The sequence below is a fragment of the Haplochromis burtoni genome, unplaced genomic scaffold (assembly GCF_018398535.1).
Source record: "Haplochromis burtoni strain Fernald_Lab_line unplaced genomic scaffold, NCSU_Asbu1 Contig_64, whole genome shotgun sequence".
Classification (NCBI taxonomy): domain Eukaryota; kingdom Metazoa; phylum Chordata; class Actinopteri; order Cichliformes; family Cichlidae; genus Haplochromis; species Haplochromis burtoni.
This window is the reverse complement of record NW_024582425.1, coordinates 1204454-1216723: the sequence shown is the minus strand read 5'-3', so window position 1 is coordinate 1216723 and position 12270 is coordinate 1204454. Positions and strand designations below refer to the sequence as shown.

Genomic DNA, 12270 nt, shown 5'->3' with positions numbered 1-12270 from the left:
TTTTCACCAGATCACTAGAGTGATAAATCAAATAGGCGATAAGCAGAAACCTCGGGACACGAAACCTGTGAAGACAGCTCTGTCCCCTGCAGCTGGGAAGGGAGGTTTCTTAAACAGCCTTTTAGATAAAAAACAGCACAGGGCTGCACTGGGGTTGTTTGGGAGTGGAGCTGTTTTCACATACTTGTGAGACATGAAATACAATCCAGGACTCTGGTTTTAGTTTGGGATACCAGTTCCACGAATTTAAAGGCTTCTTGGAAGCAAAAACCCAGCATACAGGTTTGTGAAACTCAGGATTTTACATGCCTGGAAAGTAACTGTAATATCAGCAGTTGTGAAGGGTACAATACTTATATTTTGCTAAAGCTACACAATCATCCACCAGCACCTGTTTTGAAAAAAATTTAATTATAAAGCAGAATGATTTAAAGTATGGCTTCAGAGTGGCTACCCTACGAGGTGTGGTGTCCTCCTTTTTTCAGATTCACCCGTTGCTCGTGATGTCTGGGGCAGGTTCAAACCTGAAGCTGGTATGCAAGTTTTGCTGTTGTTGACACTTTGATTTGCACCAAAGCAGGTGATGTGGAATCACTGCTATCCATGAAGTGTAACTGACTTTGTATTATGCTGTGATGTTCCCCTGATTTGTTGAGCAGTGTAGATAAAACTCCAGCTGCAACATAAATGTGTGATATACAGTGAATCAATAGTTAAGATCTTTAGGTACTTTGAGAATATTTTGATGCTAAAGCTTTTGCACTTGAGTAGGAGTCTGACTTTAACACAAAGACTCAAATTCCAGATCTAAAATCCCTGCAGCGAACCTGAGTGACCCAAACCTTCTCAACTCTGCAAATCTATCCAAGGCCTCTCTCAAACTAGGTCTCCATGTGCCATTCGTTCTCTTCTTTCTTCCATCTCTTGTGTTCTTCTCTGTCCCAGGCCCAGTGCCCACCACTGACCGAGCACACAGAATAACCAATCCCCTGGCAGCAGAGCCAGTGCCACCCCAGCAGCAGGCGGCTGGCATCGGTGTTGGCCCATTTATTTTGCTGGGTAAGGGGGTTGGGAAACTTCGCTGACCCGAATCAATCCTCTTTCTGAGAGCTCATGAAGCTGTGAAGCTGCAGGGACTTTGGAGTGGAAGGACCGGGCTGCAGGGACAGGATGAACGGTTTAAACATACGCAAAACTTGTTAGATTTACCCCCCTTAGTTAAAAGCATCTGTAATCTGTGTGAGAAATGTCCATGCAGGGGTCTGTGCTCGCTTTGGGGAAATGTCTCGCCTGCTTGGAGTTTATGCGTAAGTAACTTCTCTGTGCTTGAAATCTACATGTGCGCCTATCGCCGCTTTCGTGCATTTGTTTGTTTGTTTCTAGTTTAGAAGTATGCCTCATTGTTTCATACTGTCATTGTAAATGTTTCCCTCTCTGTCGGTGTTTCCGGAGCTCGTGTCCTCTGTTGTCTCCCGATCGTGAAAAACAAGGTTTCTTTTCTTCCCCACATCCATCCCGAGGGGTGGGATTCCAACACTAGGGGATCCGGCAGTGTTTTTTTTTATTTTGTTAGTGCAGGAATGTGCAGAGGGAAAGGGAGACAAGTAGAGGAGGGGTCGTGTTTGATACAACAGGAACGAAACCGAATGGGGCATTTTGATGGAAATGGAAGTTTTTCTTTCCTCCCCCGAAAATGTTTCTTCTCTTGTTTTCACCGGAATCACCCAAGGGCGGACACACGAAGCTGGAGGGTTAGACCAGAGTGCTGCTCATAAGCTCGGCGACGATCTCTCCTCATAGCAGGGACTCCCGCCCCACTCGGTGCATCTCTTTCTAGGAACTGTGTAATGATCTGTGCACCCACTCCCTTTCCTCCCGTAAAGTGAAACTGGAGGGTTTTCCTCGTAAGTCGCAACTCCTTATAGGAATTTGCAGGGAGGAACCGTACAAATGTGCTGTGTCGCAATGTTCAGGCCATACACGTGTTTGCGCTGCGCATCCTGCATCAGGCTTTGTTTACGCGCGTTCGCGCCTGCGTGCTCCTGCTTAGCGTTTTTTATGTACTTACAATAATAACAGGAGAGTCTGTAAAGCTGCTTCTGATTAACAGTTTGCACAGTAACACGATGCGTTTCTCATATGCACTCAAATGTGGTTTTAAGGTACTTTTACTTTTAGTATTTGTAATTTCAGGCAGTGAAAAAAGAAGCTATCACTACACCCGAGTTAAAATTATTTCACATTTTACATGTAAAACATGATCGTAAACCTTTAAGCAAAGATGCAACACATCATTAACATATTCATGAAAGTAAACTGTCCGGTTTTTGTGCTTATCAGCACTTTTTCCGTTACTTTTTATGCGTTTGGCTGATAATCCTCTTATCTTGAATGGAGCACTTGTGTCATTTTTTCATTGAATTCAAGTATCAGCAACTCATTAGTGATGTGTTTGATATCATTTGAATGATTACTGACAAAGTCAAACTAAACTAAATATTCTTAATATGTTTTTCATTTTTAATGAATTATTTAATGCTAATGTTTGAGTCCTAAAACGTTCAAACTTGAACTTGAGACAATACCAAAGAGACAAACTTGATGATCTCATTCAGGGAGGAGGAACATGTGCAGCTGGGGGTCACTGCACATGTGCTGGAGAGTTTTATAACTAATGTTGCATTAAAGGGGGCGGGGCCAACCCTTCAGGTTTTTTTCTTTCTTTCTTTCTTTCTGGTGAATATGCAAGGCTATTTTAAGAATGCATGGTAATGTGCTTTACAGATGGATTTGATGTGGGTGTTTTTCATTTGTTGGATATATTTTGACAAAACGTTACAGCAAAGGCAGTGTTTTTTTCAGCAGCCTTAAAATATCAATGACATATTTTGGCAAGTATGTCATTCATATGTAGTACTGAGCCCAGTTTCCAACTTGGAATTTAAAATTTTTAGCCAGTAATGATGCAGCAAAGAAATGTCTCAATGCTTCCTAATCTTTCAAACAGCTGCTTTGAATAGTGCAGTGAAATGAAGCGGTGCTGTCAGGAAGGCATGCGTGAAACTAAAATGTCCTTTGTTTTTAAAGTCACACAGTTCTGAGTTTGGATGAACTCAAACAGGACGTACGATGGCAGTGAAACTGAATGTTTGTCTGGCGCTGAATAAAACAGGATGTCCTATCTGGTCAAAGCTTAGACAAAAGAGTCTCCCTGCAGGTTCATGAGAAGGCTGACGTAAATAATCATGTGCAAAGTAGAAGTGACAGCAAGTCGCAGGCAACTTGAGTAACTGTAATCCTGAGGAAGTGTCACCGTGCTGCTAGAGGTGCGATTGGTTTTGCTGAGGCATTACGGAGTGACTTCCAGTATTTGACCAGTATCACAGACATCACTGTGTTTACCTCTGTCATGAGACAATCATGGCTTGACGATGCTGTCAGTGAGCGCATCCTCTCCAGAGGATGATTCCTCCTGATTCTGGTGGTTGTCATCTGTTAACGTGCAGCATAATTCCCTCTGACCAAGTAGACTTTTTCATGTACAGGAGATTTTGAAAAATGTTTTAAATTTTACTGATATAAAATTAATATGACACCATTTGATAATAATTTGAGGCCAAAATCGACCTCAAGCATCAAGTGAAAGAATCCAGCAACACAACCTAATGTAAGACACACAGGGAGGATAAACTAAGACATGAGTATTGAAACAAACTACAAAAACCCTGTCAGTTTAAGCTGCCGAAGATCAACAAAGCAAACAAAGGATAAAATAATAACTAAACCCTCTTAAAGAAAACTAAAATTCAACAGCAAAACTGCACTACAAAATATCACCACTGCCCCCACTGCCAGAGAAACATGGTGCAGTCCAGTTAACAGGTCAGCACTATTTAAATGGGCAGCAACGACCCAGGAGCTGTAATTCAAACACAGCTCGAGTACAGCAGCACTGAAGAAGGTAGCTAAATCTGTGCTTCTCAAAAAGATATGACATGTTATGGAAACATAACATGTTTTAGGGCTATTTCTTTATTTTGTCTATGTATATTTTAAATGTTGTTCTAAAAGAAGGAAGGCCACATTCTGGGTGGAAGGGGCTGCTGACGTAACTTTTCAGTCATTTTTAATTTTCTTTTTTTTTACTGAAAGACAAAAGCAGCAGATCAGTGGAAGTCGTCAGGATCACTCCTCTGAGCGGCATGAATGCGTGTACCACATTATGTAACAGTCCATCTCATGGCCGTTTAGACATGTTGGAAAAAACCAAAGAAGTTTTGTCATGGTGGTGTTTGAGGAAGTCTCAAAGTCAGTGAGGACCGCGAGGTTAAAACCTCAAATATATTACAGGTCTGCAGAAACAAACCAAACCAAAGTAGCTTTTGGTCAAAAGTGAGTCATGATCAGATGCTTTTTGTTATTTCATTTACCGAGGTAATGTGATGCTTAATTTCACGATAAAGGGTTTTTTAACAAAAGGAAAAAAAAGCAAATTGGCAGCTACAGTGTTGCCAAAATCTGTCACATGTTTCTGCAGTCTTCTTGTGGAAACTCACTGAATACTAACCTGAACAGTAAACATGGGGCTAATCCTGCAAGTCATATCTATAAGGGTAGTGAATAAGCCACAAGGGCAACAGAGATCTGAGCAGAGAGAGATCATGTATGTTTTAACAAGCTTTATTTAGGCTGCAAACATTTCACTACAATTCCATATTTTACTGTTAACAGCAAGACACCCATAGCTAATTGATATTTACTACCCGTTATCATCAAAGTTCTTATCAATTCAGTTTTAGTGTTTCATGAAATGAGAGCTTAGAAGGAAAGTTATAGACCAATTATTACTCAGTAATTAGGTCAGTATCGCAGTTACTTATATGAAGTAGTTTTAAAATGATTTGCATTTTTTAATAACATCCCTAAGAAATTTTACAGTTGTAATAATCATTTATTAATATATCTGTTTGCAGGTTTTAGATGACCAGCTTTTCATCTTTGACCCCTTTCTTCTTGTGTTTTGTTCTATACTTACCATGCTATCTTTGGAGGGTAGTTAGGTGTAGAAGTTTCAGTCTGGACCGTAGTGGTGGAGCACTGGGCTACTGACTGGTCTTGCACTTGATCCAAATTGTACATCTCCTTAAGAGCTGAGTCATAGTGTTACACTGCTGTTAGGTCTAAAGGTTTGGGCAGCCCTGGAGCCAAAAACATCTCCAACATAAAGGAGGGAGAGTTAATACCAGGTATGTCAGTAATTATTGTTTGTGCCTGAGGCAACAGCCACTTCTGTGGCTTCATAACGCAGCACATACTGAGCTTAATATAAGCTTACACGAGTTTTAATGAAGTGGAAGTTGTTTTTTTAAGCATTTATGGAAATGGCCAAAATTTAGATAATATTAGTCTTACTTAATATGATAAGCCCTCACAAAGCACTATATTTTGGACACAAAGTTTGAGAGAAAAGCCGTGCAGAGGACATGCAAGCTCCCCACAGAAACACTCAAACCCTCGCCCTGCGCCAACTGTGCTAAGTATAGCACCACCGTGCTGCTGGTTGTGTTTCATAGTATATATCCACAAATATAATCACTTATTAACTTTCATGTTAAAATACTGCACAATCATAAACATCAACAAATGCTTAAAAAGTACTACTTACTTAACAAAAAACCCCAAAACTGCACTTATAAGTCAGTGGTTGAATAAATGTACTGTTTCTTTCCACCACTAGACCCACGTTACTGATTCACAGGACTTTACTCTTTCCCACGGTTACTATTTCCTCTTTAGCGTCCTGCCTCCATTAGTTTCTACTTGACTTGACTGGTTTTCATTGAAAGCCATGCCCTAAAGGGTATTCAGTCTCTTTTTACTGTAGATCATGTTGTATCAAATAATACTAAGAGAAGTGAATGAGGACATAAAATTATCAGTAAAGTTTTTATTGAGCTCATAAATAAAAGCCAACAGTTATTTATCTATTTGTTTGTTTGTTTATTTTGCAAACAGAGGCCTCATCCTCTGCTGGTCATTAGGAGGAATGCAGAAAAGTAAAGTCCATAAATGTGCTAGATTATGAGTTTTACATTCTTTTACTTTTATGACCTCTATGCCATACCTTATACAAAACCAACCATGCACGTAAATAAATAATTGAATAATAGAATGAATTTGTAAATTTCTAGTTTTGTCATATTCAGTCCTTCATATTTCAAGCCTGAATTCCAAAACTGTTGTAGTCCTTTGTAAAATGTAAATAAAAATGTAATGTAATATTTTGCAAATGTCATAAACACATTTTTTTTCACAGTTCCATTTATAAAACATATCAAATGTTTGCTAAAATGGTAAATTTTCAAAGTATTTACAATTTCAGGGGGGTGGCAACTAAAGGCTGAAAAATGAAGAGAAGTAAAAACAAGCAGGCTGAGGAACATTTTTCTCCTCATTAAATGGGAGTAGGTCGGTAACATGACTGCGTGTATAAAAAGAGCATCTTCGAAGGACAGAGTAGTAAAGATGGGCAGAATCTTCAAATTGTGGAACAATTTCAGACTGATGTCCCTCTGTGTAAAATTGTAAGGACTGATTATCTCATCGTCTGCAGTACAAAATGTCATTAAAAGACTAAGAATCTGGAGCCTGTCCCAGCTGCCAGGGGTGAGAGGCAGGGTTCACCCTGGACAGGTTGCTGTTCTGTCACAGAGACAGACAACCATTCACACTCACATTCACACCTGTGGGCAATTTACACTAACAAGATAACCTAACCCCACTAACTGCATGTCTTTGGACTGTGGGAGGAAGCTGGAATACCCAGAGAGTTCGTTATCTGTATTTATTTTTTGACGTTTCAGTCCCCATGTATGTAGCAATATAAATACATTTAATATGGAAATTTTTGCTCCTACCTCTCTGGGTAAATATGAGTATATATGCCTCCCTATGTGTACATATACAAATATGTGCAGTAGGGAAACTACCAAATTTGCCATTTTGGGCGCGGTTTACACCAAACCATTGTCACTGTCCATTCAGCAGTAGCGCGCGCTCACAGGGTGGACACACATGGCTCGTGTTGTTGTTACTCCTGCGATCCACGTGAGCACGAAGCGGCGCTTCCTACTGGCTCGCGTGGGAGAAGAGAAAAGGAGGCTGTGTGGAGACCTTGCACAGTGAAGCCGAGGTACGGGAAAGTGAAGACACCCAGCCCTGGTTGTCGCCCACAGGAAGACTTCAGCGTTTTTACGCGGATTGAAGGAGAGGAATCCCTCCCCATGCCCGAGGGTCGCGGTACGTCTGCGCATTTAGAATATTTGTGTTACACACACACTAAGATTTCATTCTCTGTTTTTGGTCTCGCTGTCCGTCGCTGAAAGGTTGAAGTTTTGCAGCTGAGACTCTTTACAGCAGAGACTGTTGTTTGTCTGCAGCTGGAAGTCCAGCATCTAGACCGTTTTTCTTTTTCCTCCAGCTTGTGTTAGGGTAGGAATTCTTGGAATGTCGCGTTTAGGAAATTGGGAAGAAAAAGAGGAGAAAACAGAGAACACACGTTGTTGAAGAACGGAGACCGTTATTATGAGAATTAGCTGCATGTGACCAACATGTTTTCCCGAACCGTTTCCCTGGAGATGTGTTCAGGCGAATACTCCTGCAGTGTTTTTCCAGCATGGATTTTTCCACGTTGTAAGAACTTGCCAGAAGAGCGAAACTTTTTTCCCCCACGACGATTCAAAGAACTTGTGTTTCTCGCCAAAAACAACTTAAAAAAAAAAGGAAAAAAAGAATAATAACATAATAGAAAAATAATTAAATAAAGGTTTAAGTTTAAGCTTCACGAATGTTAGGAGTTGTGGCCTTCTGTGTTTTAATAAAAGAAAACCAGATTAATCAAATGAATAAATAAATTTGATCAGAAAATATAAATTGTTGCCTACCTTTAAAAACAAACAAGTTATTTAGTTTTGGTTTTGGCATTGCTAGTCTTCCCTACAGTGGAAGATCAAAACATAAAAGTGTCTTTGACAAAATGATTGTTGCTTTTTTACTTTATCTTGGAGCCTTTATTAGCATTTTTATTAAGTAATTTTTTTATTTCGACACTGTATGTCCTCCAAATACGACTATGCGAAGAGTAACTGTGTTTTGTGTTTTTAAACAAAAATGAATTGGTCAGAAATATTAGAGGAATTCTGCTGTCTTTTGGATTTAACAATAGTTTTTGTGCAGCAAAAGATGTGTTTGTTGCACAAAAGGAGAAGTCTGACACCCGAGCAGGTATTTGCAGGCTTTTTCCCAGGTTAGTTGTTTAGTTTGGACATATTCATTGTTTTTGGCAGTTGCTGCCTTATCTCAGTTTGGAGTCAAGCCGGTCCTGTTTTCTTTTGTATCATGTCAGCTGGTTTCCATTTGATACTGCATTCCCTGGCTGACTCTTCTGTTAGATTGTGCCAAGTATTCAGAACTGGGTAGTTCAATGGTCCACTTGAATCAATAATGCAATAGAAATGAAAGAACTGATAGTGATTTAATGTTTTGATCTGGCACAGGAAGTCAAATCAACATGTTTCATAACAGTGTGCAGTCCTTATGTTGCATGTAATCTGTTACCAGAAAAGGCGTGATGAAGTAGGAACACCTAGGAGAAGCATTGCAGCGTGACTTCAACCAGAGGGAAGTTACAAAACATATCACATGATCGAGTGAGTGGACGTTCTGTCTGCAGGGTTATCTCATTATGTTTCAAAGTAACCTCAAATACTGAGTCAGGGTTGCGTAGTTCATATGTAACCGATAAACACAATCATTTGTTTTTATGTTTCAGTTTCTTGTTTTTTTCCACTTAAAGTATTTTTGGATTATTAACAAGAAGCCTGCTTATCTTCTATCTAAAAAGCATTTAAATCTCAGTCATAAGCTTGAGTCACAGAGCAGACGCCCTCTGCCTTGGATGCTGATGGGGACATTAATGTTCTCCAGTCGTCTTGCAGGTGAGCATGAAGCTTTCAGGCATCAAGCATGATTGAAGCCACATATTTGAGCTCACTTTTCCACCTAATGTGCAGTACAGACTATAGTCAAGCTTCCAGGAATTAGTGCATTTTTTCTTTCCTCCATCGTGTCTTCAGCATTACATCATTATATGCTGGATGCTCGGAATCAAAAGCCAGTTCCAGTTTTGTTTTAGTCACATTCCTGAGACATTATCACTTCCTTTTATGTTTTTTGTTTTTTGGACAATTTCTTTTGCAAAGAATGATGTCAGAATTATTGCAGTAGAGCATCTCCCCACCTGTATAAATTTTATATTTTATATTATCTTAGAAGACTACTTGTAAGGAGAATCAATAATGGCACTAAATAAGAGTACAGTCTTGTCAGCATCCATACTTATCACTGACACTCATGGGACACAGCTTGGTAGTGTTTGGTGCTATAAAAGCATCCACATTTAGTGTGTGGGTACTTAGTTTTACTTGTGGTCATTCATTGTTCTATGAAAGTGGTGAAAGATGTCCAAGATAACATCTTCAGGTTGTTTCTTTTAATCCGATAGAAAGCCAAAAACCCTGACAGAGTGGAGAGACGACTTCCTCTGAACAGAATACCTCTGACAAATAAACTGAATAAGTTAGCTTAGGCTTTAAGAAATGTCACATATTCCAAAATAATATTTTATTGTGTTTTCTGGGGTGAATGCTTTTCTAATATATTATTTTCAAATCGTGGGTTCTATATGAACCAAAGCTGAAAACATTTAGCTCCTCTACAAACCAAAGCTGAGGCTTTAGTTTGCTCTAAATCGTCCGTTTGAGGCAGTTTATGCCATGGCGAGGTGTCCGTCCACAATAGAGAAGAATTGTTCCCAGAGTATTGGCCAGATTTTTAGAGAAACATGCACCCAGACATCATTAATGGGTGTTCACGAAATTGCAGTCAAGGTCATATTTGCCAGTTTGCAGGCAGAAAGCCTGTGAATAGAGATGGATTGTGAGCTGAATGAGCTATTGTGTCATTGACATTCTGGTTTCTGCTCCCCAGTATGATCATCTCTGGCATACTGCTGTGGCTGTAAGCACAGAAGCCCCGCCCACCTGGTATTCGAACTTTAATTTTGAAGGTCCGCCAGTGAGAAGAAAAGTTGGCTTAACAATAGCTTTTATCTGAGTGGGTGAGAGAATGATATGGAAACAAAAACTTTATGAATTGAACATGTTAAATATACTGTACAAAATGATGTATTTATAATAAATGTCATAGGTACAGATGCGGCACTAAATAAGAGCACTCTGACATAAAAGTGTCAGTGTGCTCTTATGACCAGTTAAATGTTTCAAGTGTTACAAAAGAACACAAGAAAATGCTCAACTGAATTCTTTGGTCTCTTCCAAATTATTAATACAAAATCAGTTCTAAATAAAAAAGCCGTCTTTGCACTATATCGTTTATTTTGCGCAGATTCAAGCTGTCTTAATTCAAGTGGGCAGTCAGCCTCATATGGATCAGATGTGACTTGACCAACAATCAGATATGGTAGTGAAGCGTGACCCAGCTGTTCAGCTGTCTCTCTCCACTCCATGTATAGCTAGGAAAGTGCCGTCTGTGGAGTTGATAATGAGGGTCAATTACTTTAATGAGCCACTTAAAGTCGACATTTTCGACTCTGCTTTACTGGCATCGTGTCTTGCCACAGTATATCCTGCCTTTGTGGAAACTTCGATGCAGTGTGCAGTGCGGGCTGCTCAGCTTCTTTGCCAGGCTTCAAACAGCCAAAATATCCCCACACTGCTGAATTCCTCTGACCCTTCTTTTCAACACCTCAACTTTTGATCCTCGGGCTGTGTGAGTCAGAGCATCGTGTTTGGTGACACTGTCACTCCAGTTTTTATTTACACTTCCTGCTGTCATTTTGTCTTTTGTGTCTTTCGCACTCCTAACATGCTGGTGTCTGCGGCTGCAGCAGCTCAAATATTAGCACAGGCGCTCCTCCTACGCTGTATGTGTCGGCCTAACCCGATGTGGCTTTACCGCTATCCCAACAACATGATCGTTCTGGCACAGCACAATTCTCAATGAGTTCAGTCAACTTCATAATGACAACATTGTCTCATAGATCTATAAAATTATTTTAGGTTAAATATTTAGTTAATGTGACACAATCAGACTTTGCATGTGCTGAGGAACAGTTGAGTTTTCCCAACTTGAAAAACTGGTTCCCCGCTCATTGTTAATTTTCTCATGGGTCGAACGCAAACAGGCGGTTGTAGCCTGTGCGGGCCTGTCCTCTTGGGTGGATGCTTGGAGGATGAAAATCATCACAGCAGACTGCATTACTCATAAAATATGTAATTGTTAATATAAATGGGAATGGTTGATGGTGCAATAACCGACGGCAAGCCCTCTGAAATGTTTACTGCATGTGTTCTGTTGGGTTGTCGTCTTCTGTCCTGGACGTGTTTGAGCAGAGCCTGAAGATGCTGACAAACACTGTCACACATGCAGCGTAGAGTGCAAGTGCATAACTTTGTGGGAAATGTGCAGTCTGACACCTCAGGCCAATGAAAATGCCTGAGTGAGGTTTATCACAATTCACAATTCTGGAAAGAAAGTGTGGGTGCCTTTAGCGCTCACAGACAAGCACATGTAAACACCTCGCGTGTAGTGGACAGGGTGACAGTTTGGGAGATATTCTTACTGATATTTTCACAGGATTTAAACCTTTTTTTGTTCCCGTCTGTGTTAATGAGGCTCAATGTGCGTGTCCAACAAACAAATTTCTGTGTGCGTTTTTACCATCTGAACACATCCTTGCAGAGGGCTTCCCGAATGGCTCAGTTAATCTGTCAAGGGAGCACGGCCTCAGGAAGAAGGGTGGGGTGAAGATGAGGCTCGAGTTTTGAGCCTGTCATGGAGCTGTAGTGTCTTTGGCACATTCATTACTAGATTACTTTTCCACTTGTTTGGTTACATCCTCTAATCCAAAGCTGTGTAGAAAAAAAGAAAAAGGTGGCACTCCCTCATTTGACTACTTATCAGCTTTTTCAGGCGCTGTTTGTTTATTGAATGCTCAGCATGTTGTGCTGATTTGGCTCTGGTCCTGAGCTTCAGGCTACAGGTGGATGTTGCCTCTTGTGTTTGATGTTTGATGCTTTTCTTTGAGCCTGCACTGAATGTGAACTGGGAACCCATTCAAGCTTTCCGTTTCCTAAAATGGTTATCTCAGAAATGTTCTTTTAAATGCATTAAGTCAGTGTCTAACATGGA

At 40.2% G+C, this 12270-nt stretch overlaps 1 protein-coding gene across 2 annotated transcripts in view; it reads left to right on the top strand.

Moving 5' to 3' along the window:
* The first annotated feature begins 72 nt into the window (after window positions 1-72).
* Window positions 73-12270, top strand: part of paqr6 (progestin and adipoQ receptor family member VI) — a 29400-nt gene continuing 17202 nt past the window's right edge. Inside the window, exon 1 of one of the 2 annotated variants that reach the window (XM_005923689.3) lies at window positions 73-1307. In XM_005923689.3, coding sequence (XP_005923751.1) covers window positions 1247-1307 — 61 coding nt within the window. In that variant the 5' untranslated portion in view covers window positions 73-1246. Of the gene's footprint in view, window positions 1308-7046; window positions 7300-12270 lie in introns of those variants that run through there. The other variant, XM_005923690.3, reaches the window with a different exon arrangement.